Source organism: Adiantum capillus-veneris, chromosome 10 (assembly GCF_014529385.1).
Source record: "Adiantum capillus-veneris isolate H3 chromosome 10, ASM1452938v2, whole genome shotgun sequence".
Lineage (NCBI taxonomy): Eukaryota > Viridiplantae > Streptophyta > Polypodiopsida > Polypodiales > Pteridaceae > Adiantum > Adiantum capillus-veneris.
Window position 1 is genome coordinate 110,785,035 of NC_140940.1, and position 23,466 is coordinate 110,808,500.

General features: G+C 46.2%; 1 protein-coding gene across 2 annotated transcripts in view; it reads left to right on the forward strand.

Moving 5' to 3' along the window:
* LOC147449455 (uncharacterized) overlaps positions 1-22,993 on the forward strand; it is an 87,643-nt gene extending 64,650 nt beyond the window's left edge. For both annotated transcript variants that reach the window (XM_086521901.1, XM_086521902.1), the window contains exons 6-9: positions 21,118-21,188; positions 21,271-21,356; positions 22,116-22,228; positions 22,306-22,993. In XM_086521901.1, the coding sequence (XP_086378027.1) occupies positions 21,118-21,188; positions 21,271-21,356; positions 22,116-22,228; positions 22,306-22,380 (345 nt within the window). In that variant the 3' untranslated portion in view covers positions 22,381-22,993. The remainder of the gene's footprint in view (positions 1-21,117; positions 21,189-21,270; positions 21,357-22,115; positions 22,229-22,305) is intronic.
* Positions 22,994-23,466: the final 473 nt, after the last annotated feature.

Here is a 23,466-nt window from a genome sequence, read left to right on the forward strand (position 1 = left end):
CATCTTGTCAATGGCTTTCCTTACCCTCTCAGCAGCAAAGAAAGTACATGTTTCTGGGCATGCCTCTGGAGTGTCAGACAAAGGTGGTTGCCCCGATGTTGTGTAGAGAGATGTAGCATATTCCCCCCATGTCTTTGTGGAAGTGATGGCTGGCGGCGGAGAGTACTCATTGAAAAGCCTCCATGCCTCACTAGAGTCCTGACTCATAAACAGCTGGTACAGATCACAGTCGAATTGAGATAGGTAAGCCCTCTTCTTTCGTCGCACTAGGCGGCGGAAGATAATCAGTGACTGTCTATGTGTAGTAGTACCCACGAGCACCTCTTTGTAATCTGATCCTCATCTCTCTACACTCCTCATCATACCAACTGTTTAGAGGCATGCTTCCAGATCATCTGCGTGTAGGTTGGCTATGGGGATATGCCTCTGAGGCTACATCATGTAGCATCTCTGTCAGAATCTGGGTGAGCTCATCTAGTGGTCGTCCTGGCTCCTGAGTGCATAGCTGCCTGTATATCTCATCAGTGTACACGTGATCCGTCTCCCTCGTGAAGGTATACCGAGTATGTGTGGAGGCCTCTCCCAATGGAGCTGTGCTGAACTGGAACGATAGAGTGAAAGACAAGATAGCATGATCGACTGCTATCCCAACCGGCCTAGTTCCCACCATGAAATCGTGAAAGGAAGGAATGGGTCTTGGCGGAGCCATAACGTAATCCACTATACTAGCGCCATGCCGGTGTGGAAAGCATGTAAAACCACCAGCTGCAGGGAATTTGTGTAGGCCATTCAAAATGGCCAATCCATGTGCAGTCCCCATATCAGTCAAGTATCTGCCATACTCAGTGTGCTCCTCATCCTGTGATAATCTAGACAGGCCCATTTCTGTAATATCAAGCTCCCGCATTAACTCCTCTGAGGTATCATAGAATATTGTCTGGTGATGGGCCGTTCTAGCATTGAAATCCCCCAAGATAATAATGTCGCCATCTCTGGAAAACTCCCATATATCATCATCTAAATAGAGAAGGGCGACTGTTCTCTAGGTGATGCATAAACTGACGTACTAGGAGGGAAATAGCAAATAGCGATGTAGAGATATCTGCCTGTCTTTGCCTTCAGTCTCACCCACATGTACCTAGCATGCTCATCTCTCCGAACTATATGTATCAGAGATTGTAGCTCCTCCTTGAATAAGACTGCCACTCCTCCTGATCCTCGTCCTCTACGCTCTGATCGAGTCTCCTGTCTGCAAGTTGTCTCCCATCTGTATCCGCTCACATGGGGCATGGACTGCCCCGGGGCCTGATGCGTCTTAGAGTAGAAAATGATGTCTCTCCTTGTGAAACTATCCTCAAAGGCCCCTACATCAAGGTGCAAAGATCCATTACAATTCCATGTAGCCACTTTGAGAGAGAGAGAGAGAGAGAGAGAGAGAGAGAGAGAGAGAGAGAGAGAGAGAGAGAGAGAGAGAGAGAGAGAGAGAGAGAGAGAGAGAGAGAGAGAGAGAGTAAACCCACATGTCAACAAATGGACAGGGGCTTCACTGTATATGAATGCACTGTCATTAGCAACAAAGAGAAGGAGAGAGAGCTCGCGGCTATGGAGCTCCCTCCTCCTTGTGCGAGTGTGGGGGCAGCTCTGTTTGGTATACACGGGCAACAACTGGCTCTGGTGAGATGGGCCCTGCCTGGCACAATAATCCCTATGCCCACAATGGCCTGCTGCAAAGAGTTCGCAATAGTCATACATACCCCACCCTGGATGCCTCCAAGTCCAAAAGCAGCTGACCAAAAAGTATCATATCGTCCACGCAAGAGCTGACCACAACGTCTAATGCGGCTCTCACACAGATGGTGCTCCTGAAGCATAAGGAGATCAATCTCTCCTCCCACAAGGCAGTGCTGAAGCTCCTGACGCAGTCGGCCCCGTTGGCGCTGAAACTGGGGCCCACCTAGTCTCTACACGTTCCATGAGACGATCCTCATGGGGAGCGAGAGAGAACAGATGTTGCCGCAGCAGCTAGACGGGCTATCTTCGAGGCTGGCTTGGATGGGGAGTAATCCGCATCCGAGCGTTCTCTAGATAGACATGACTGCAACGAGTGCCTGGCCCAAGCCCAAGCAAAGCGAGCCGTACGTAAAGCAACCTCCTCTGTCCAGGAGTCCTCATGAATGTGTACATAGCATGGCAAGCACTGTGTATCGGCAAAGAAGTAAACCACAAGGTGTCTACATCCTGCTGTATCTGGAGGTGTGACCGCAAACTCGTCGAATGGCCACAAAGTCTGAAGTATGTCTGTAACTCCTAGTTCTCCCATGTGGTGAGAGAACTCTAGGACCTGTGTGTGGAACCATTCCAACACTGAGTCGAGAGTCCACTCAGTCTGGTCCCTGCCGCAAAGGGGAAAGGAGAAGCCAACTGCTGAGTCCAAGGCCTCTGTCCCCCTAGCTGCAAGGAACAGAACATGGACCCTGAAGCAGGCTGCCTCATGGTCTGCTGAGGGGTCGCCGAGAAAACGAGTAAAGTCATAGTCGAAGAAGTCCCATTGGCGCCGGATGTCAATGCTCGTCAGACCACGAGGGATAGCTGCAAGGGGAGACATCTGTACTTGTAGAGGGGGCCGCAAGAAAGACTGTCACTCTCTCGCCAAGCGACTCGTGACAAAGGCGCTGCCAAGAGATCTCCTAGCAGCCAAAGAAGGCCGTGCCCCCTGGGTCAACTGTGGAACTGAAGCGGGAGGGGGGGGAGCAGGGGGGAGCGGTGGAGAAGAGGGGCAGGGGGGAGCGACAGAGGTAGAGAGGTGGGGGAAGAGGCAGCGGGAGCAGGAGGCGGGGGGAGGATGATGAGGGAGGAGGGAACTCTGGGTGGGGGGGAGATTGTCGAGGGTGAAGCTGGGGTGGGGGCTGGAGCAGGGACCTCATGCTGCTCAAGAGGACCAAACCGGTTCCTCGTGGGAACCCACTGTTGAGTAGGCGCCTGAGGACCACTCTTGAGTGCCAGGCTGTCGCTGTGGCCCCTTTCGTCATCGACCACGGACCTGCTGCCATCCCTCTTTCGCTGGAGCCCCAGGCTCAGAGGGTGGCTCTGCATGTGTGCGCTGTGTCTTTGTCTGTGGTTGCTGGCCAGCCCTTGCAGGCTGGGGCTGAGTCTATGGTGTAGGTCGAGGCCTCCTCCGTGGACAGGCCTTCGCAAGATGGCCCATCTGTCGACAAATGAAGCACTGGTTCGGGAGGCCCGAATACTCCATACTCTGTCTAAACCAACCCCAACTCACCTGAGGCAGAAGAATGACCTTCGGGAGCGTGTGAGTGTCCCTGACCAAAACGTGAACTGAGGGAATGCCAATCGCCTTGGCAGCTACTGAGGTTGCCGTGCGAGGTGTCTCCAAGACAGTTCCAATGGCTGAGCCTATCCTGGACAAAAATGGTAAGTACTCCCTCCGCAAACCCGGAAAGCATACGGAGATGGGGATGTCTGCCTCCTCTACTAGAACATCCGAAGTAGGGTCGAAACCATGTCTCCACTGTCGAAAGTGGGCTCGTGCTGCTCGGATGGTCAATGGACTCATGGCGATGAGCTTGGACTCCATCTCGGAGGTCTCAAACTCGATCTGATAGTAACCTCATCCGAGTATCTGTACGTCCAAGATCTTGCCCACCTCTGCGAGAAGGCGGGCCTGGAGAAGGTCACGCAGCTCTCCTCTGCTAGGTCGGGTGCCGAGAATCTTGCAGATGACAGAAGTCGCCTACAAGCACTCTACCTCTGCGGCTAGGCTCGCTTGCTCTGTCGGTGAAAGAGCAAGTCGAATGGTGGGCTCAGCGGGGTTGGGCGAAGGGGGCTTCGAACGAGTCCCTCTGTGGCGGAGCTGGAGCCTCCATCTGTGTCTACTACTGTGGCGAAGAAGCGGACGGAGAAAAGACTCTGCAACCGAGCGCGCCGAGCACTGTCCAAAGAAACAATGCTGCCAGAGCCAATTGCAGGGAAACTTCGGGAAAGAGGAAGACCGGGGGGGGGGGATAAGGCGGAAACTCAAGAGGCAGCGGGCAGGGGAATGGCGGTGCGAGAGGGCACGGCGGGGGTGGTGGCGGCGCGAGAGGGGACAGCGGGCGGGTAAAGTAGCGCACAGCAGGGAGGGGGGGGGGGGGGGGGGGGGGGGGGGGGGGGGGGGGGGGGGGGGGGGGGGGGGGGGGGGGGGGGGGGGGGGGGGGGGGGGGGGGCGAAGGGGGGGGGGACGTTAGCAGTAGCGAGCACTCGCTCTCCTCTCACTGCCACTCTTATATGCTCTACATCTGCAAACAAATGTGCTCTTTGTTCACAATCACGCTCTCTATGAAAACCTCCTGCTGGAGTGACTTTAAGATTTGGAATTCCCGAAAATATGATATTAATTTGTACTTAACTTGTTTAAGTGCAGGAACTAATAGACGAAATGACAGCAGCATTTTGGTCTGATACGATCTCGATAGACATGGTTGCAATAAGGATTAGTTAATCGGGCATCTATGAGGTCCCGAGTGGATCTAGATGCGATTGCTAAATATGTTGCAAATTAATCATGGTTTGAGATCTGAATGAATTTTGAATGTGATCTGTCATGTGATGTCCTGTGATGTGAGTGTCGATTGGTACATGTGCTAAATGTGTGTTCCTAGTGCGTCGGTACTTACAGTCAGTGTCTGCTAAGACAGTTTATGGCCTCTGTGTGTTCTACAGGCGTAATCGAGGGTGATTACAATGCTTTCAAGAGGGCGGTATGTTACAAACTGATGACGTGTTGTGGCCCTGGACAAGGAGGCATCAGAGGAAACACTCACACTCCTCGGCTGGCAGAAATCCCGCGGCAAAAATGCTGACGTGGCAGTACGGAAGGCTTCGAAATTTGCGCCGAAAAATCCGCTGACGTGACAGAGCATACGGTAACCGCTTTTTGCGCTGGGCTGTGCGGCAACAGTACAGAAAAGCAGGGCTGGAGTTCTACGCAATTTTTTTGGGCAGCTTTTGGGCTTTGCTTTATTTTTAAAAGCCTATTTTTAAAAAGAAGCTTTTGATTTTGAAGCTTTTGGGACTTTGCTTTTGGCATCCCTTGTAATGAATAAATAAGTGGGTTGGGCTTCTACTCTTCAAAGCATCTGGACGCAGAGTCTGAGAGTGAGTGTAACAGACTTGGACACTCCAAGTCAAGAATCAATCACGACAGCACGAAATAACCACTTCAAAACAGTTCACAGTTCACAATAGATTTGCACTTGCCCGGCGGAATTCCGTGCCTAGAGATATTGGCCCCAAAGATTGGCGCCCCTTTCGGTATTTCTTTATGTATTAATCAGTTCAAAGTACAAGAGAGTGGTTTGGGTTTCACTCTCGGACTCTGCGTCCAGATGCTCTGCAGAGTGTGAACCCTCACCACTTATTTAAAGTTTTACAAAGGTTGCCAAAAGCAAAGCCCCAAAAGCGTCAAATCAAAAGCCTAAATAAAAGCAAAGGCTCTCTCTTCTCTCTCAAACTCTCTTGAGTTTTCAAATAAAGCAAAAGCTATTTTCTTCTCTCTTCCTTGCAATTTGCGTAGAGCAAAAAACAGCCCAGTGCAAAATTCGCCGAAATTTACGGGAATCTGCCACGTCATCAGGCTTGCGCTTTTTCGGGATTCCCTGTTGTCCTTTTCGGGTTAGGGTTAGGGTTTCTGGCAAGTTTGAGGGTTTGCAAGTTTTAGGGTTAGGGTTTCTGGCAGATTTTAGGGTTTGTAGGTTTTAGGGTTAGGGTTTTCAGCAGCTGTGAGGGTTAGGGTTTCCCGCATGCTCTCGGGCAGACACGTCATCACTTTGTGACATACCCCCCTCTTGAAAGCATTGTAATCGCCCTCAATTACGCCTGCAAAATAGACAGAGGCCACAAACCGTCTTAGCAGACACTGACTGTTAGTACCTACATACGAGGAACACACATCTAGCACATGTACCAATCGACAGTCACATCACACGACATCACAGAACATCACTAGACATCAGAGGACCAATCGCATCTAGATCCAATCGGGACCTCATCGATGTCCGATTGACTAACCCCTATTGCAACCATGTCTATTCGAGATCAATCAGACCAAAATGCTGCAGTCATTTCGTCTATCAATTCCTGCACTTCAAAGAAGTCAAGAACAAATCAGTATCATAATCAGGACTTCCATTTCATAAAGTCATCCAGCAGAATACTGTCAGCCCTGAGTATCCCTGAAGCTCAAAGAGACATCAGTGACTTTAGTATCAAAGAGACATCAGTGACTTTAGTATCAAAATCCAGGCATCTGTTGACAAAGGAGCGGAGTGACTCCCCTCTTGTGGATCTCACTGCACCATATCTCCGGCCAAGCTGAATTCTGGGTTCCATTTGGAGTAGGCTATGCTAAACTAAAAGCATCGAGGTAAAGTTTCACAATCCGAGGAGTATTTGCTAGTTCCTCCTCCTCCATCCACTTCGCATCAAATGCAAGATAGTTCTTGAACTTAACCAAGAACCGCCTTTGGACTTTACCTTTCTTTGTATCCTTATGTGCCAAAATCTGTTCAGGAACAAGGATCTCCTTGTTTCCTTCCACTTCGGGTTGCTCATTAGGCTCCCCATTATCAGACACATCACCTTTAAAAGGTTTTAAGAGACTCACATGAAATGCATTGTGAATCCTCCAAGTATCAGGCAGTTTCAGTCGGAAGGAGACATCATTTATCTTTTCAGTGATCTGGAAAGGTCCGTAGTATTGCATACTAAGCTTTGAGAAAAGCCTCTCCTTTCCCTTTTTCTTTCTTAGGCGTGCCTTCTCAAAACGTAAGAGCACCCAATCATCCTTCTTCAATTTCAAGTCGCGACGATGGCGATCCACTGCCTTTTTCTGTCATTCTTGAGATTTTTTCAAAGTCTTACGAACCTTGGCAAAAGCCATATCTAAGTCTTGCGTATATTCATCCGCTTCAAAAATCTTATCTTTCGTGCTTAGGAAGGGTGGAACCTTCGCAGCACCTTCAACAATCTCAAATGGCGCCTTCCCCGTCGAAGAGTGTATCGTGTTATTGTAGGCAAATTCCACCAAAGGTAGGTACTTTTCCCATTGAGTCTTCTGATCCGAGATATAAGACCTCAATAGATCTAGAACCATGAATTGGCAATCTTAGATTGCCCGTTAGTCTGCGGGTGGAACGATGATGAGAACTGCAACCGCTTGCCAATGTTCTCCCAAATTGCCTTCCAAAACAAACTCGTAAATCTAGGGTCTCTGTCGGAGACAATCGTCTCAGGCATGCCATGTAATCTGAAAATCTGGGCCACAAACAGTCTCGCTAAGCGATCCACCTTGACTGTTTTCTTCACTGGAATGAAATGAGCCTGTTTGCTAAATCTGTCAATAGCAGTCCAGATACCATTGTGACCACTCTGTGTTCTCGGGAGATCAAAAATAAAATCCATTGCAATACTTTCCCAGGGGCGGGTGGGTATGGGTAAAGGCTGTAACAATCCTTGTGCTTTATGCCTGTCAAACTTGACCTTCTGGCATACTAAGCAATTGTGCTCAAACTCTTCCACATCCTTTTTGAGTCTCGGCCAAAAGAAGTATCTCTCTACCCCTTTCATGTTGGTAGCAATGCCGCGGTGACCCGTAAAAGGTGGACAGTGGCATTCAGTCATAACCTTTTCCCTCAACGGCTGTGTAACACACAACATGGTTTTTCTCATCAAGTAGCCATCTCGAATGGAGTATCCTGCTACTGTCTCCCCATCCCATATCCGTGTGAAAACGTCTGCAAAATTTGTATCTGTGGCATACTGGTCGACCATATCCTCGAAGCTCCTATGATGTATCACGGAAATAGCCAGTATCCTCGAAGCTCCTATGATGCTCCGAGTAGGTAATGCCGCCATTGAGTAAGAGCATGGATAACCGCCAAAAGCTCTTTCTCATAAATCTGTGCTGTCATTTCTCGCCTTGAGAACAATCGGCTCTCGTAAGCAATGACATGGCCTTCTTGCATTAAGACCGCACCTAGACTACGACTACAAGCATCACAATATACTTCAAATGACTTTGTAAGTCCGACAAAGTCAAAACTGGTCGTGTAGTCAATTTCTCTTTCAATGTCTGAAAGGCAGTTACCTCTGTGGGTCCCCACGAGAAAGGGACTCCTTTATGTGTCAAGATATGCAAAGGGGAAACAACCTCTGCAAACTTTCGAATGAACCGCCTGTAGTACGAACACGGTCCCAAGAAGATTCTAACTTCATGGACATTCTTCAAATCGGACGAATCACGGATCCATTTGCACTCCTGCTGCTGAGACAATGTGTCCCAAAAAGTGTATCTCTGAAGCAGATAATCTTTGTGTTCTGCCTCATTCTTGGAGAAAACGATGATATTGTCAAAGAAAGTACCAACATATAGCTTGTACTCTCAAAAAATTATGTCCATCATCCGGATAAATGTCGCAGGAGCATTGGTTAAGCCAAAAGGAATCACCAAAAACTCAAATAACCCAAAAGTCGTCCAAAAAGCTGTCTTGTAGACGTCTCCCGGCGCGATTCTGATGTGATGATATCCACTCTTCAAAAATCTGTTCAGTATATCATCGATCCTAGGAATCGGAAATCTGTTCTTGATGGTGATTTTGTTGAGAGCTCTATAATCGATGCATATTCACCAAGATCCGTCATTCTCCAAAACCAACAACATTGGAGAGCAATACGGTGAAGTACTAGGCTGGACAAGACCCTTTTGCAAGAGGTCTTTCACTTGGTCATAATCTCTTCATTCTGTGCTCGGCTCACACGGTAAGGTGGCCAGTTCGGTGGTGTGCTTCCATGTATCAGATCAATGGTATGATCTTCAGGCGCTCTAAAAAGCAATCGGCATGAGTGTGGAGAAAAATCTTGGCGTTCTTTTGTTCAGGTCACAACATAATCGACCTTTATACATCGATCAGTTCTCTCCGAAAAGAATTAGTAAAGAAACTGAAGTTCATCAAGTACAATCTCTGAGCCCTTCATTTGTCGAAGTCGCTTTCTCGGCCCGGTAGTCAACCACGGCGAAGTTCTTGTGGTATCAAGGGATTCCGAGTAGAACGTCACTCGCGTGCCCTGAACACCCCTGTCATTGCAAACGAAGTTTGCCAATGCTCGTTGTAATGGCAACATCTCGTCCGGGTGCCAATCGAACTACCTTCGCCTGTGACCTCAGCCTATCGGGCGTAATTCCAAATCGAGCCGCCAATTCCAAGTGAAAAGAAGTTGGCCTTGGCTCCTTCAAAATAGCTTCTTGATCCTTCACTTTGCCCTAAAAGTGGCAAAGTTTGTACTTTCATTCATTTGATTCGGTTCAGGTCCCACGCCTTTTCTGCCACGTCTCTCAGCTGCTTTAGAACTTTCTGGCCTTTCTTCATCTTGTTCATTCGGTGCCTTATTAGGACACTTTGCGGAGATACGTCCATGTTCCCCGCATCCAAAGCACTTCCCCTTCCTGACGAAGTGAGCTCTCTCCTCAAGAGTAAGCTTGGGTCGTGCATCCTTCTTTTCTGGGTTGCTCTTTCTCATTCTACTTTCATTCGTTGAAGTCTGTTCGGCTTGTTGTGTCATGACCTCATCGGTGGGGTAGGTCAGACTGCCAGAGTGAATGGCAAAGCCCCGTTTCACATGACTCATCAACTCCTGAATAGAAGTTGACTTCTGTTCCAAGCAGTGATCTCAGATCTCTGTAGGTAGACCCAATGTAAACCACTCAATCTGTTCTCTGAATGAGGTCTTCTTGAATGAAGAGGCGGGTAGAAAAGAGCTCCAGAATCTCTCGCAATAAGCATCCATTGTATCTCTCTTGGTCATCCGAAGATGGTTCCAAGCAGCTCGTATATCGCGTTCATACTCTTGCGTCAGCCAAGAAGAAATAAGAAGCTTCTTAAATTTCAGCCATTTAACTGGCGTAGTCTTGTTTAAAAAAGTGTGGACCACCAAGTTCGAGCATTCCCCTTAAAATAAGAGGCAGCTCTCCGAATCTTGGAGTGCTATGAGTAGCGTCCTCCCGCGAAAGCGATGTCAAACTGCTGTATAAAAGACAAAGCCTTCAAAGCATCTTTGTATCCTGAAAAAGTGTCAAATTTAATGGACTGTCCACCTTCCTTAAACTCTCGGACTTTCTTGCTTTTGTCTTCCTAGAAAGTCGTACTAGTTGGCTTTATAAAATTTCTTCTTGTTGCATAAAAGTTGCCGTCATCAGAGTCTGAACTGTCTGTAGACGAGTCCTTTGTAGAACTGTCACTCACTGGGCGAGATTTAGACTTCTTTGCCTTTCTGAAGCGTTGTTTCTTGCTTCGCTTTTTGCCTTTTCTGTCTTCTTCGCTCGAATCTGAAGAGCTAGAAGAAGTGTCAGAAGAAGAAGAAGAACTGGGTACTCCTTAAACAGACTTGGACACTCCAAGTCAAGAATCAATCACGACAGCACCAAATAACCACTTCAAAACAATTCACAGGTCACAATAGATTTGCACTGGCGCAACGGAGTTCCGTGCCTAGAGATATTGGCCCCAAAGACTAGCGCCCCTTTCGGTATTTCGTTATGTATTAATCAATGCTCAAAGTACAAGAGAGCGGTTAAGGCTTTCACTCTCAGACTCTGCGTCCAGTTGCTCTTTAGAGTGAACCCAAAACCACTTATTTAAAGTTCTTACAAGGGATGCCAAAAGCAGAGCCCCAAAAGCTTCTAGACAAAAGCAAACTGTTTCTCTCACAAACCCTCTTTAGGGCTTTAATCAAAATAAAGCAATGGAACTCTCTCTCTATCTCTCTAGCTCAAGCATCTGGTCCAAAATCAAAGCCAAAAAGCTGCCAGCGTAAATCACAAAAATCCGTACAACCTGCCACGTCATCAGCCATCGCAAAACGCAGAAATCTGCCTGCTACCCATAGGGTTAGGGTTAGGTTTTTTGCAGTTTTAGGGTTAGGGTTTCCAGAATTAGGGTTGCAGGTTTTAGCGTTAGGGTTTCCAGAATTAGGGTTTCAGCAGTTAGGGTTTCTGGCAGAAATTAGGGTTAGGGTTTTTTCTCTCGGGCAGCCACGTCATCACTTTGTGACAGTTTAGGCCCCTCGGCCACATCTGTAAGTTGGCTCCATTCTTTAGGCTTTGATACATCAATAGTTTGTTACATTCAGCGTCGTAAAATCCGCCGCAAAACTCGGAAATCCGTATTGCTTCCACGTGGCATTTCTGCCGCCCCATTTAGGGTTTCAGCCAGCAGTTAGGTTTAGGGTTTCCAGAATTAGGGTTTTTGCAGATTAGGGTTTCTGACAGAAATTAGGTTTTGCAGGTTTTAGGGTTTTTGCTCTCGGTAGCCACATTATCACTTTGTGACATACCCCCCTCTTGAAAGCATTCTAATCACCCTCGATTACGCCTGCAAAACAGACAGAGGCCATAAACCGTCTTAGCAGACACTGACTGTTAGTACCTACGTACTAGGAACACACATCTAGCACATATACCAATCGACAGTCACATCACATGACATCACAGGACATCACATGACATTCAACATTCAATCGGATCTTAGACCATGATTTATCAGCAATGTAGCTAGCAATCGCACCTAGATCCAATCGGGACCTCATCGATGTCCGGTTGACTAACCCCTATTACAACCATGTCTATTCGAGATCAATCAGACCAAAATGCTGCAGTCATTTCGTCTATCAGTTCCTGCACTTTAAAGAAGCCAAGAAGAAATCAGTATCATAATCAGGAATTCCATTTCATAAAGTCATACAGTAGGATACTGTCAGCTTTCAGTAGAATACTGTCAGCTTTCAGTATCCCTGAAGCTCAAAGAGCCATCAATGACTCTAGTATCTAAATCAAGGCATCTGTTGACAAAGAAGCGGAGTGACTCCCCTCTTGTGCATCCCACTGCACCAGATCTCCGGCCAAGCTCAATTCTGGGTTCCATTTGGAGTAGGCTATGCTAAACCAAAAGCATCGAGGTAAAGTTTCACAATTGGAGGAGTATCTGCTAGGTCCTCCTCCTCCATCCGCTTCGCATCTAATGCGGGATAGTTCTTGAACTTAACCAAGAACCGCCTTCGGACTTTACCTTTATTCTTTGTATCCTTATGTGCCAAAATCTGTTAAAAAACAAGGATCTCCTCGTTTACTTCCACTTGGGGTTGCTCATCAGGCTCCCCATCATCGGGCACATCACCTTTAAAAGGTTTCAAGAGACTCACATGAAATGCATTGTGAATCCTCCAAGTATCAGGCAGTTTGAGTCGGAAGGAGACATCATTTATCTTTTCAGTGGTCCGTAGTATCGCATACTAAGCTTTGGAAAAAGCCTCTCCTTTCCCTTTTTCTTTCTCAGGCATGCCTTCTCAAAACGTAAGAGCACCCAATCATCCTCCTTCAATTTCAAGTCGCGACGATGGCAATCCGCTGCCTTTTTCTGTCATTCTTGAGACTTCTGCAAAGTCTTGCGAACCTTGGCAAAAGCCGTATCTAAGTCTTGCGTATATTCATCCGCTTCAAAATCTTATCTTTCGTGCTTAGGAAGGGTGGAATCTTCGTAGCCCTTCAACAATCTCGAATGGCGCCTTTCCCGTCGAAGAGTGTATCGTGTTATTGTGGGCAAATTCCACCAAAGGTAGGTACTTTTCCCAGTGAGGCTTCTGATCTAAGATATAAGACTTCAATAAATCTAGAATCACTTAATTTGCAATCTCAGATTGCCCATCAGTCTACAGGTGGAACGATGACGAGAACTGCAACCGCGTGCCAATGTTCTCCCAAATTGCCTTCCAAAACAAACTCGTAAATCTGGGGTCCCTGTCAGAGACAATCGTCTCAGGCATGCCATGTAATCTGAAGATTTGGGCCACAAACAGTCTCGCTAAGTGATCCGGCTTGACTGATTTTTTCACTGGATGAAATGAGCCTGTTTGCTATATCTGTCAATAACAGTCTAGATACCATTGTAACCACTTTATGTTCTCGGGAGATCAAAAATGAAATCCATTGCAATACTTTCCTAGGGGCGGGTGGGTATGGGTAAAGGCTGTAACAATCCCTGTGCCTTATGCCTGCCTTGACCTTCTGGCATACTAAGCAACTGCGCACAAACTCTTCCGCATCCTTTTTGAGTCTCGGCCAAAAGAAGTATCTCTCTACCCCTTTCATGGTGGTAGCAATGCCGCGGTGACCCGTAAAAGGTGGACAGTGGCATTCAGTGATAACCTTTTCCCTCAATGGCTGTGTAACGCACAACATGGTTTTTCTCATCAAGTAGCCTTCCCGAATGGAGTATCCTGCTACTGTCTCCCCATCCCGTATCCGTGTGAAAACGTATGCAAAATTTGTATCTGTGGCATATCGGTCGACCATATCCTCGAAGCTCCTATGATGGATCCTGGAAATAGCCAGAACCAACGGTTTTCGAGACAAAGCATCTGCCACCATATTCTTTTGTCCGTGCACATGGACAATCTGGAAGTGAAACTGTGACAAGATGTTCGCCCACCACATTTGCTTTTCCAAAAGCTGCTTCTGTGACAAGAAGTAGCGCAAACTCTGATGGTCTGTAAAGACAGTAAAATCCGCTCCGAGTAGGTAATGCCGCCACTGAGTAAGAGCATGGATAACCGCCAAAAGCTCTTTCTCATAAATCTGTCTTGTCATCTCTGGCCTTGAGAACAATCGGCTCTCGTAAGCAATGACATGGCCTTCTTGCATTAAGACCGCACCCAGACTACGACCACAAGCATCACAATATACATCAAATGACTTCTTCAAGTCCGGCAAAGTCAAAACTGGTCCCGTAGTCAATTTCTCTTTCAATGTCTGAAAGGCAGTCACCTCTGTGGATCCCCACGAGAAAGGGACTCCTTTCTGTGTCAAGATATGCAAAGGGGAAGCAACCTCTGCAAACTTTCGAATGAACAGCCTGTAGTACGAACACAGTCCCAAGAAGCTTCGACATTCTTCAAATCGGGCCAATTACGAATAGTCTCTATCTTGGCCGGATCCATTTGCACTCCTGCTGCTGAGACAATGTGTCCCAAAAAGTGTATCTCTGGTAGGAAAAAATCACTTTTCTTTGCATTAATCACTAACTTGTGATCTCATAATCCCTGAAAGACCTGAAGCAGATAATCTCTGTGTTCTGCCTCATTCTTGGAGAAAACAATGATGTCGTCAAAGAAAGTGCCAACAAATAGCCTGTACTCTCGAAAAATCCTATCCATCATACGGTTAAATGTCGCGGGAGCATTAGTTAAGCCAAAAGGCATTCACCAAAACCTCAAATAACCCAAAAGTCGTCCGAAAAGCTGTCTTGTAGACGTCTTCCGGCGCGATTCTGATGTGATGATATCCACTCTTTAGATTAATGCTGCTGAAGCACGAGAATCCCTGTAATCTGTCGAGTATATTATCGATCCTAGGAATCGAAAATCTGTTCTTGATGGTGCTTTTGTTGAGAGCTCTATAATCGATGCACATTCTCCAAGATCCGTCTTTCTTCAAAACCAACACCACTGGAGAGCAATACGGTGAAGTACTAGGTTGGACAAGACCCTTTTCCAAGAGGTCTTTCACTTGGTTCATAATCTCTTCATTCTGTGCTCTGCTCACACGGTAAGGTGGCCGGTTCCGTAGTGTGCTTCTAGGTATCAGATCGATAGTATGATCTTGAAGCCCTCGAAAAGCAATCGGCATGAGTGTGGAGAAAAATCTTGGCGTTCCTTTGTTTAGGGCAAAACATATTCAACCTTTATCCATCGTTCAATTCTCTCCCAAAAGAATGGGTAAAGAAACTGAAGTTCATCAAGTACAATCTTTGAGCCCTTCATTTGTCAAAGTCACTTTCTCGGCCCGGTAGTTAACCACGGCGTAGTTCTTGTGGTACCAAGGGATTCCGAGTAGAACGTCACTCGCGTGCCCTGAACACCCCTGTCATTGCAAACGAAGTTTGCCAATGCTCGGTGTAATGGCAACATCCCGTCCGGGTGCCAATCAAACTACCTCCGCCTGTGGCCTCAGCTTGTCGGGCGTAATTCTAAATCGAGCCGCCAATTCCAAGTGAAAAGAAGTTGTCCTTGGCGCCTTCAAAAGAGCTTCCTAATCCTTCACTTTGCCCTAAAAGCGGAAAAGTTTGTACTTTCATTCATTTGATTCGGTTTAGGTTCCACGCCATGTGGTACCAGTTCTGCTTTTTATCTGCCTTTTCTGCCACGTCTCTCAGCTGCTTTAGAACTTTCTGGCCTTTCTTCATCTTGTTCGGCTCGTTGTGTCATGACCTCATCGGTGGGGTAGGTTAGACTGCCAGAGTGAATGGCAAAGCCCCGTTTCGCATGACTCATCAACTCTTGAATAGAAGCTGACTTCTGTTCCAAGCAGTGATCTCGGATCTCTGTAGGTAGACCCAAGGTAAACCGCTCAATCTGTTCTCTGAACGAGATCTTCTTGAATGAAGAGGCGGGTAGAAAAGAGCTCCAGAATATCTCACAGTAAGCATCCACTGTATCTCTCTTGGTCATCCGAAGATGGTTCCAAGCAGCTTGTATATCGCGTTCATACTCTTGCGTCAACCTAGAAGAAATTAAAAGCTTCTTAAATTTCAGTCATGTAACTGCCGCAATTTTGTTTAAAAGAAGCGTGGACCACCAAGTTCGAGCATTCCCCGTAAAATAAGAGGCAGCTCTCCGAATCTTGGAGTGCTCTGAGTAGCGTCCTCCGGCGAAAGCGATGTCAAACTGCAAAAAAATCGTATCCTGAAAAATTGTCAAATTTGATCGACAAAAGCAGAGCCCCAAAAGCTTCCAGTCAAAAGCAAACTGTTTCTCTCACAAACCCTCTTTAGGGCTTTAATCAAAATAAAGCAATGGAATTCTTTCTCTATGTCTCTAGCTTAAATTGCATAACCAAAAGTTGAGATTTCAGCGCCGTAAAATCCACCGCAAAACCCGGAAATCCGTACTGTTGCCACGTGGCATTTTTGCCACCGAATTAGCGTTTCAGCCACATTTAGGGTTTCAGCCAGCAGTTAGGGTTAGGGTTTCCAGAATTAGGGTTATGGCAGAAATTAGGGTTTGCAGGTTTAAGGGTTTCTACTCTCGGTAGCCACGTCATCACTTTGTGACAACTCCTTGAAATCGAACATGCTTCTTCTGTTTTGTTGCCTTTCTTCTGCTCTTTGCCGTGCTTTTTAGCTTTGTTTTGCGCGTCAAAAAGCTAAGCAATTCGTGCATCAACCACCTTTTCTAATTCCTTCTCTGGGTATTTCTTGTGAGCAGAAGGTTTCTTAAGAGCGAGTTTCGGGGGTGGTGTTGTGGTTTTCTGCCATTGCTCGTGCACTTCCTGAAAAGAAGTCTCGCTCATATATTTTGTCAATTTTGGGTCCTTCGCAAAACTAAGCATCATCTTTGTTGCATCGCCGATCAATTGACGATGCTTGATCTTTTGTTGCTCCGCCTGAGTAGGCCGAGGCGGGCCATATTCTCTGGCGGAATCTTCATTGTGATCCCTGTCCGCATCCCCGGATGCAGAGGGAGTCAATTGATCCTTGCGTGAAGCCATAGGTGCCGCAGAAAAAAAAAAAAATTGGGGATCGGATTTCCTGTAGAAGAGAAATCGGCCGTGCTCTGATACCAGTGTAACAGACTTGGACACTCGATGTCAAGAATCAATCACGACAGCACCAGATAACCACTTCAAAACAGTTCACTGTTCACAATAGATTTGCACTGGCCCAATGGAGTTCCGTGCCTAGAGATATTGGCCCCAAAGACTGGCACCCCTTTCGGTATTTCTTTATGTATTAATCAGTTCATAGTACAAGAGAGTGGTTCAGGTTTCACTCTCAGACTCTGCGTCCAAATGCTCTACAGTGTGTGAATCCTCACCACTTATTTAAAGTTTTACAAGGGTTGCCAAAAGCAGAGCCCCAAAGCGTCAAATCAAAAGCCTAAATAAAAGCAAAGCCTCTCTCTTCTCTCTCAAACTCTCTTGAGTTTTCAAATAAAGCTAAAGCTATTCTCTTCTCTTTTCCTTGCAATTTGCATAGAGCAAAAAACAGCTCAGCGCAAAATCCATCGCAATTTACGGAATTCTGCCACGTCATCAGACTTGCACTTTTCCGGGATTCCCTGTTTTCCTTTTAGGGTTAGGGTTAGGGTTTTTGGAAGGTTTTAGGGTTTGTAGGTTTTAGGGTTAGGGTTTCCAGAATTAGGGTTTTCAGCAGCAATCAAGGTTAGGTTTCCCGCATGCTCTCGGGCAGACACTTCATCACTTTGTGAGAGTGAGACATCTCCCACTCCCTTGTACTTTGAGCACAAATTAATACAAAAAGAAATACGGAAAGGGGCGCTAGTCTTTGGGGCCAATATCTCTAGGCACAGAACTCCGCCAGGCTGTGTCGAATAAAATGTGAATTGTGAACTGTTTTGAAGTGAATCTCTGCTGTGTCACGATAGAATCTTGACTTGGACTGTCCAAGTTTGTTACAGGGAGTGCTCATGGAAGAGTGGCCATGAATCCTGGCTCAAAAACAACTGATGTAAATTTTTCTCTAGCCGAGCTAGAAACGCCCTCTTCTTTCGTCGTACCAAAAGCCGAGAAGCAATCCGTGGCTGCCTGTGACTAATGACTCCTAGAAGTACCTCCCTCTAAAGTCGGGCTTTGGTTTCTCTGCACTCCTCACCATACCAACTATTTTGGGGTGTGCTCCCAGAATGTTGTCGTTGCCCAGGCTCAGTGTGTGGGTATGCCTCTGTTGCTGTATCCTGTAGTGTCTCTTTGTAGCGCGGATAATGTGTCGTCCTCTCTACAGTGGGTGGTCCTCAGTGCAATGTGTGTGACAATCTCACTCAAACAGATTGAGTCTCCCTCAAACAGACCGAACAGAAAGGAAACAATAGACGTCAACAGAGCTCACAAAGACACAACAGCAGACCAGAACATATGACTCGACTATCTCAAAGACTGATACAGACTCTGGCGTGGCAGCACACTCAGCTCCAGCCCAGGACTCACAGGTACAATGGGGGTGTCGAGGCTCAGATGTGCCGGGATGGTGAAGACGTGCTCTGTGTATCGACACACTCTAAACGACTACGTACAAGCTCAGAGGTGAAAAAGATGATCGAATAACCAACCGCTACTACTCATATGTACCACCATAAAGGGCCACCAACGGCTCATAAATGTCAGCCATGTGGTGACCTGGCCACGAGGTCCACTAGACCACCGTCGGTACCCTGCCACGTGTCACTCCCCAGCCCAGAGGGTCCGTCCAGTGTCCGTCCAGTGTGAACCAGCCTAGACCTGTCCTGTGAAAGACACTGTACCGTGAAGGACACATTAGCCCTGCTACAGGTTGCCCGCCACAAGACCGCTCACCGTCTCAGTGAGAGGAATACTGAAAAAATTTGTGAAAGAAAGCCACTAGGTACTGCATCCGTACATTTCTTGAAGTAGGTGCTAGGCCCAACCACGACCTTACATGCCTCAAAAGTGGAGTAAAACATTGCCCTGCTTGCAACGCCTTAAGCCTTTTAATAGGCAAGAACCCAATATGATTGCATAGTCGAAGAATCCCAATCGGCAACACAGACAGCTTGGCTCCTCAGCAAAGAGATATGCTCGGTTTTGGATCCAGCGCATCTTTATCCTCCATAACCATAGTGAGAAGAAAATGACATGGTCCTCACTTGCAGATGAAATTGTTGAAAAGACTGATGATCAGAAGCTCGAGTAATAACGCAGGTGAGATTAAGCTCTATCTTAATGGCAGAACAAAAAGCATTAACAACAACGGGTTGCTTGAAAGCCACAAGGAGACTAGACCAGGACGAGAGATGAGGACCAGAGACGACGACGAGGACTGGTTGGACCAGGGCGAGAGAGGACCAGACCAACAAACTAGCAACCCAAATGCAAGCAAAGGGGCGAAGCTCGGTAACAACGAACTAGCTTCACGATTTGTATCTCCACAGAGAGTGAGACTTCATGTGAGGTCTCACCGTGATAGCCAAAATGAGAGCACCTGTAGCGCGGATAATGTGTCGTGCTCTCTACAGTGGGTGGTCCTCAGTGCAATGTGCGTGACAATCTCACTCAAACAGACTGAATCTCCCTCAAACAGACTAAACAGAAAGGAAACGATAGACATCAACAGAGCTCACAAAGACACAACAGCAGACCAGAACATATGACTCTACTATCTCAAAGACTGATACAGACTCTGGCGTGGCAGCACACTCAGCTCCAGCCGAGGCTCAGATGTGCCGGGATGGTGAAGATGTGCTCTGTGTATTGACACACTCTAAACGACTACGTACAAGCTCAGAGGTGAAGAAGATGATCGAACAACCAACCGCTACTACTCATATGTACCACCATAAAGAGCCACCAACGGCTCATAAATGTCAGCCATGTGGTGACCTGGCCACGAGGTCCACTAGACCACCGTCGGTACCCTGCCACGTGTCACTCCCCAGCCCAGAGGGTCCGTCCAGATTTCGTCCAGTGTGAACCAGCCTGGACCTGTCCTGTGAAAGACACTGTACCGTGAAGGACACTGTAGCCCTGCTAAACTCTTTCAATATATAAGTGAGCTCCCCTAAAGGTCTCCCCGGATCCTCTGTGCATAAGCGTCTGTAAATACTACTATCTATGTAGACAAAATCCGTCTGTGAAGTAAGAGTGTATTGGGTATGCATAGGTGTCTGTGCCAGTCGAGCTATGCTGAACTGGAATGAGACGGTAAATGTGAGGAGTGCATGATCTACTACTACCCCGATAGGCCGGGGCCCAACTGTAAAGTCCTAAATAGAGGATGTCTACGATGTTGGAAATCTCTGGAGGACATTCAAGATGGCGAGTCTATGTGCAGTCCCCAAATCTGTCAGATATCCCCCATATCCAGTGTGTTCTTCATCGTGCGAACATCTGGCGAATCCCATTTCACTGACATCCAATTCTCTCAACATTTTCTCTTAGGTATCGTAAAAGCTGTCTGAGATTGGCCCGTCTTGGCATTGAAGTCTCCCAAAAGAATGACATCTCCATCCCTAGAGAACTCCCATTTGTCCTCATCCAATATCATGTAGGGTGACTCCCCCTTGGGCGATGCATAATGAGATGTGCTGGGTGCTCGGGGCAAAATAGCATATTGCCCAAAAATATCCCAGTTTGCTTGAGTGTTGGTCTCTTCTTCAGGAATTCCTTCCTAGCTTCCAGTGTAGGGAAACATATAATGAGTGCTCTTTCCTTTGGCCTTCACTTCCCTTCTTGCCAACTCTCCAAGCACGTGTGTGTCTGGGTCCAGAAATACCCCATGCGCTTCAAGAGCTCTTGCACTTCTTCTTCTACTTTTCCAGTGTCTTTGAGACTTGTAACACGCACATGAAGGGCTCTAGTCTTTCTCTTTTGCTCCTCTTCAATTGTCATATCGATGATAGTCGGTGTCGATGTGGCTTCAGGCATCTTATCTTTTCCTTTCTTTGTGTCCTCGATCCACTTTTCGACTTTATCAACCTTTTCTTGTTGTTAGTGCCTTTTGCTCTCTCTCTTCTCGTAGAGTTTTCACCTGCTCCTTAATGTTTTCGAGCTCCTTGATCATTGAGGGTTGATTTTCTGCCTCCTTTGCGATCTGTGTTGTGTCTACTGTAGATGTGTTTCTCTTTTCCCCCCTTCCAATGTGATGTTGATGGCATTTATAAACAGCTTGAGAGAGTCGTTAAAGGGTTGAAAGATACCAGCCAGAAAGCTTTTTGGTGAATAAGCATGCAAATCTAGTCCTTAACGTCATCCAGGTTGTTACACGACACGTATAACCTCTAGGTTGCTATACGACTCAGGTGACCTGGTGTATGTAACTTTTTTTTTCCCGAGATTAAACTGCCCATAGGGCTACTACCACCTCTACTCGAGACGTCTATATCATGGTATATGGAACTTCCTCAGTAGGCATTGCCGTATCTCGCCACAATTAGGCTTAAGCTTTTTCTGGAAAAGCACATGATATCAAATCATAGTTGTAGACATGCCTACGGTTTTTTGTTGCTGTCAAAGAGACTTTTGGTGCTGCCTCATACATGTTACAGATTGAATTTCGAGCAGTTTGGTCCCCTCAATGTATCAGAGCAAGCCGAGTTTTTGTTAATCTTTCTGCAAGGTGAGGAGGGTTCCCTCTATATCAAAGAATCCAATTTATCATTGCTAGATTAGCTTCTAACAGAAGGCTGTCTTTCATTTAGGTACTCAACTGAGGACCTTTACTTTGGCTCAGTTGATATAGGACGATTCCCCAAAGCTTCAGAAGCTTATGGTATTTCTTTAGGAGGTAAGATTAAGATCTGTTTTGTCTTTTGCAAGCATTTGTGTTGACTATTGGTCAGTGCAATTTTGTTCTAGAAGAAATTTTTTGACCATTCTTCTCGGGAAGTTTGTTAAAACAGAAAGTGGCGATGTATAACAGAAATACATTCATTGGAACTTTAGTGTGAATTAGTTTCCCTTTGGTGGGTGAATGATGGGATGGCTTGAACAGATTGAAAACAAAAAAGAAGGCATGCCATGTTTGTCTATGCTAGGGTAAGCTTCATAGAGCTGGAACTGCGGTATTCTATTGGGGAGAGATGGTCTACCATCTGAAAATGTGTCTTGAAAGCTTTGTCTGTGTGCTTGATAGAAGATGATAGAGCTAGGATTTTAGATGGTATTGTGGGCTTTCAAGATGAAATCGTTCATTATTTATTTCTAGACACAGATGCCTCTACTTGTGAGCTCGCTGGTGAATAATTTATCTAAGACATGTAAAGATAGATCTCTATTGTCAAAAAGATTAGACAACGCGAAATTTGGGGTAACCCATCCAAAAATGATACAAAGGGTATATTCGGAATGTTTGTAATTTGAGGGGTATTTTGGGAATTTCCACAAATTCCAGGGGTGTTTCGGTAATTTTCCCAAAAATATATCATGAATTTGTTTGCTAATCAGGTGGTCAATGTGCATATTGTTGGGACCTTAACGTAGATTCTGACAACTCACATACCCAATCTGTTTACGAGGCTTTTCTATTTGATTGTTCTCTATGCAGTCAATATAGGAGAGCTACCTACATACATTTTGTTTCAAAATGGCCATGAAGTTGTCCGCCTTCCACCCATCGATGATATTGATGGAAAGAAATTTTCCAATCCCTTTTCTGAGGTATGGAATCTGAAGTTTTCTTGAAACTGGAGATTCAAGGGATTTGAATTTTGTGCTGAAAACTTGGCACAATACAGAGTGCACTAGTGCAGTACTTTGAATTGGACCGGCGACTCATATTTGACTTGGACATGAACCATTCAAAGAAATGATCAGGACGTTTTCCTGAATGTTGGGATTGTGCATCGTAGAACGGAGTCTCGAGCGGCACAGGAGCAGGCTTATATTTGTATCAACATCTACTTGAGACGAGCGCTCTGGCAAGGACCAGTTATAAAGTAGCTCAACTTCCACTACCTGTGAGTGCACCAACAACCTTTGAACACTGCAATGATGGACAGAAAATTGTAGCTAGTAAGGCTGCCATTGGACCTACCAAAATCATGTGCATTGCACTTTCTATACTCTAGAAAATCTATGGACACAGAAGCAGCATAGCTCCATCGAATTTTGCCTATAAGCATTGATGCATCCTGTTTCATTTACAATGGCTCTCCAACATCTGTACTTGAATCACTTGCAATTTGATATGGAAGGAGAGAGTTGGGAGAGTTTTGAAGACAACGGTATTACATGCATTGCAATCTAATCAGCCCGCGTAATCTAATCCGGATGGATAAAGTTGGCAGAGATTTGAAGAGGGCAAGATGGCATAAATATCTCTTCAAAGAATTGCCAACGTTAGTACTACAACATTAACTTCACACTAGTCCGAATGGATTCAAAGCAAGTTGGACATGCAATTAAAAAAAATGCTTTAGAGGACTCTTCATTTTACGATTTCCCAAACTGCTTTCCGATTTTCGGAGTATTCTCTCTCTCTCCGTCAGATAAGTTGTAGGCTATTGGAGTCGGTAATGGTAATTAACAACACAATACAAGTCTTGCTTTTAAATTACAAATAAGGAGTACAATGTTTATGTGCAATTGTAGGTAATCATCTTCCCACTCTGTGGATAAAGGTCATTTGTTGTGGATTTTCTTGTGTGTTTTTTGGGGGGGAGGGGGGGGATTATGGCCAACCCTAGTTGCAGATCTCTCTCCCTCTTTTCATGCAATTGTTCTTGGTATGATCCATCCCCCTTTACAAATCTACAAATCTCTCTCTCTCTCTCTCTCTCTCTCTCTCTCTCTCTCTCTCTCTCTCTCAGTTTGTCCACTATTGTACCTATCTGTCAGGGCCTATGGAGCCAAGGAACTATCGCACTATCATGATTGGACACACATTGGTATGGTTG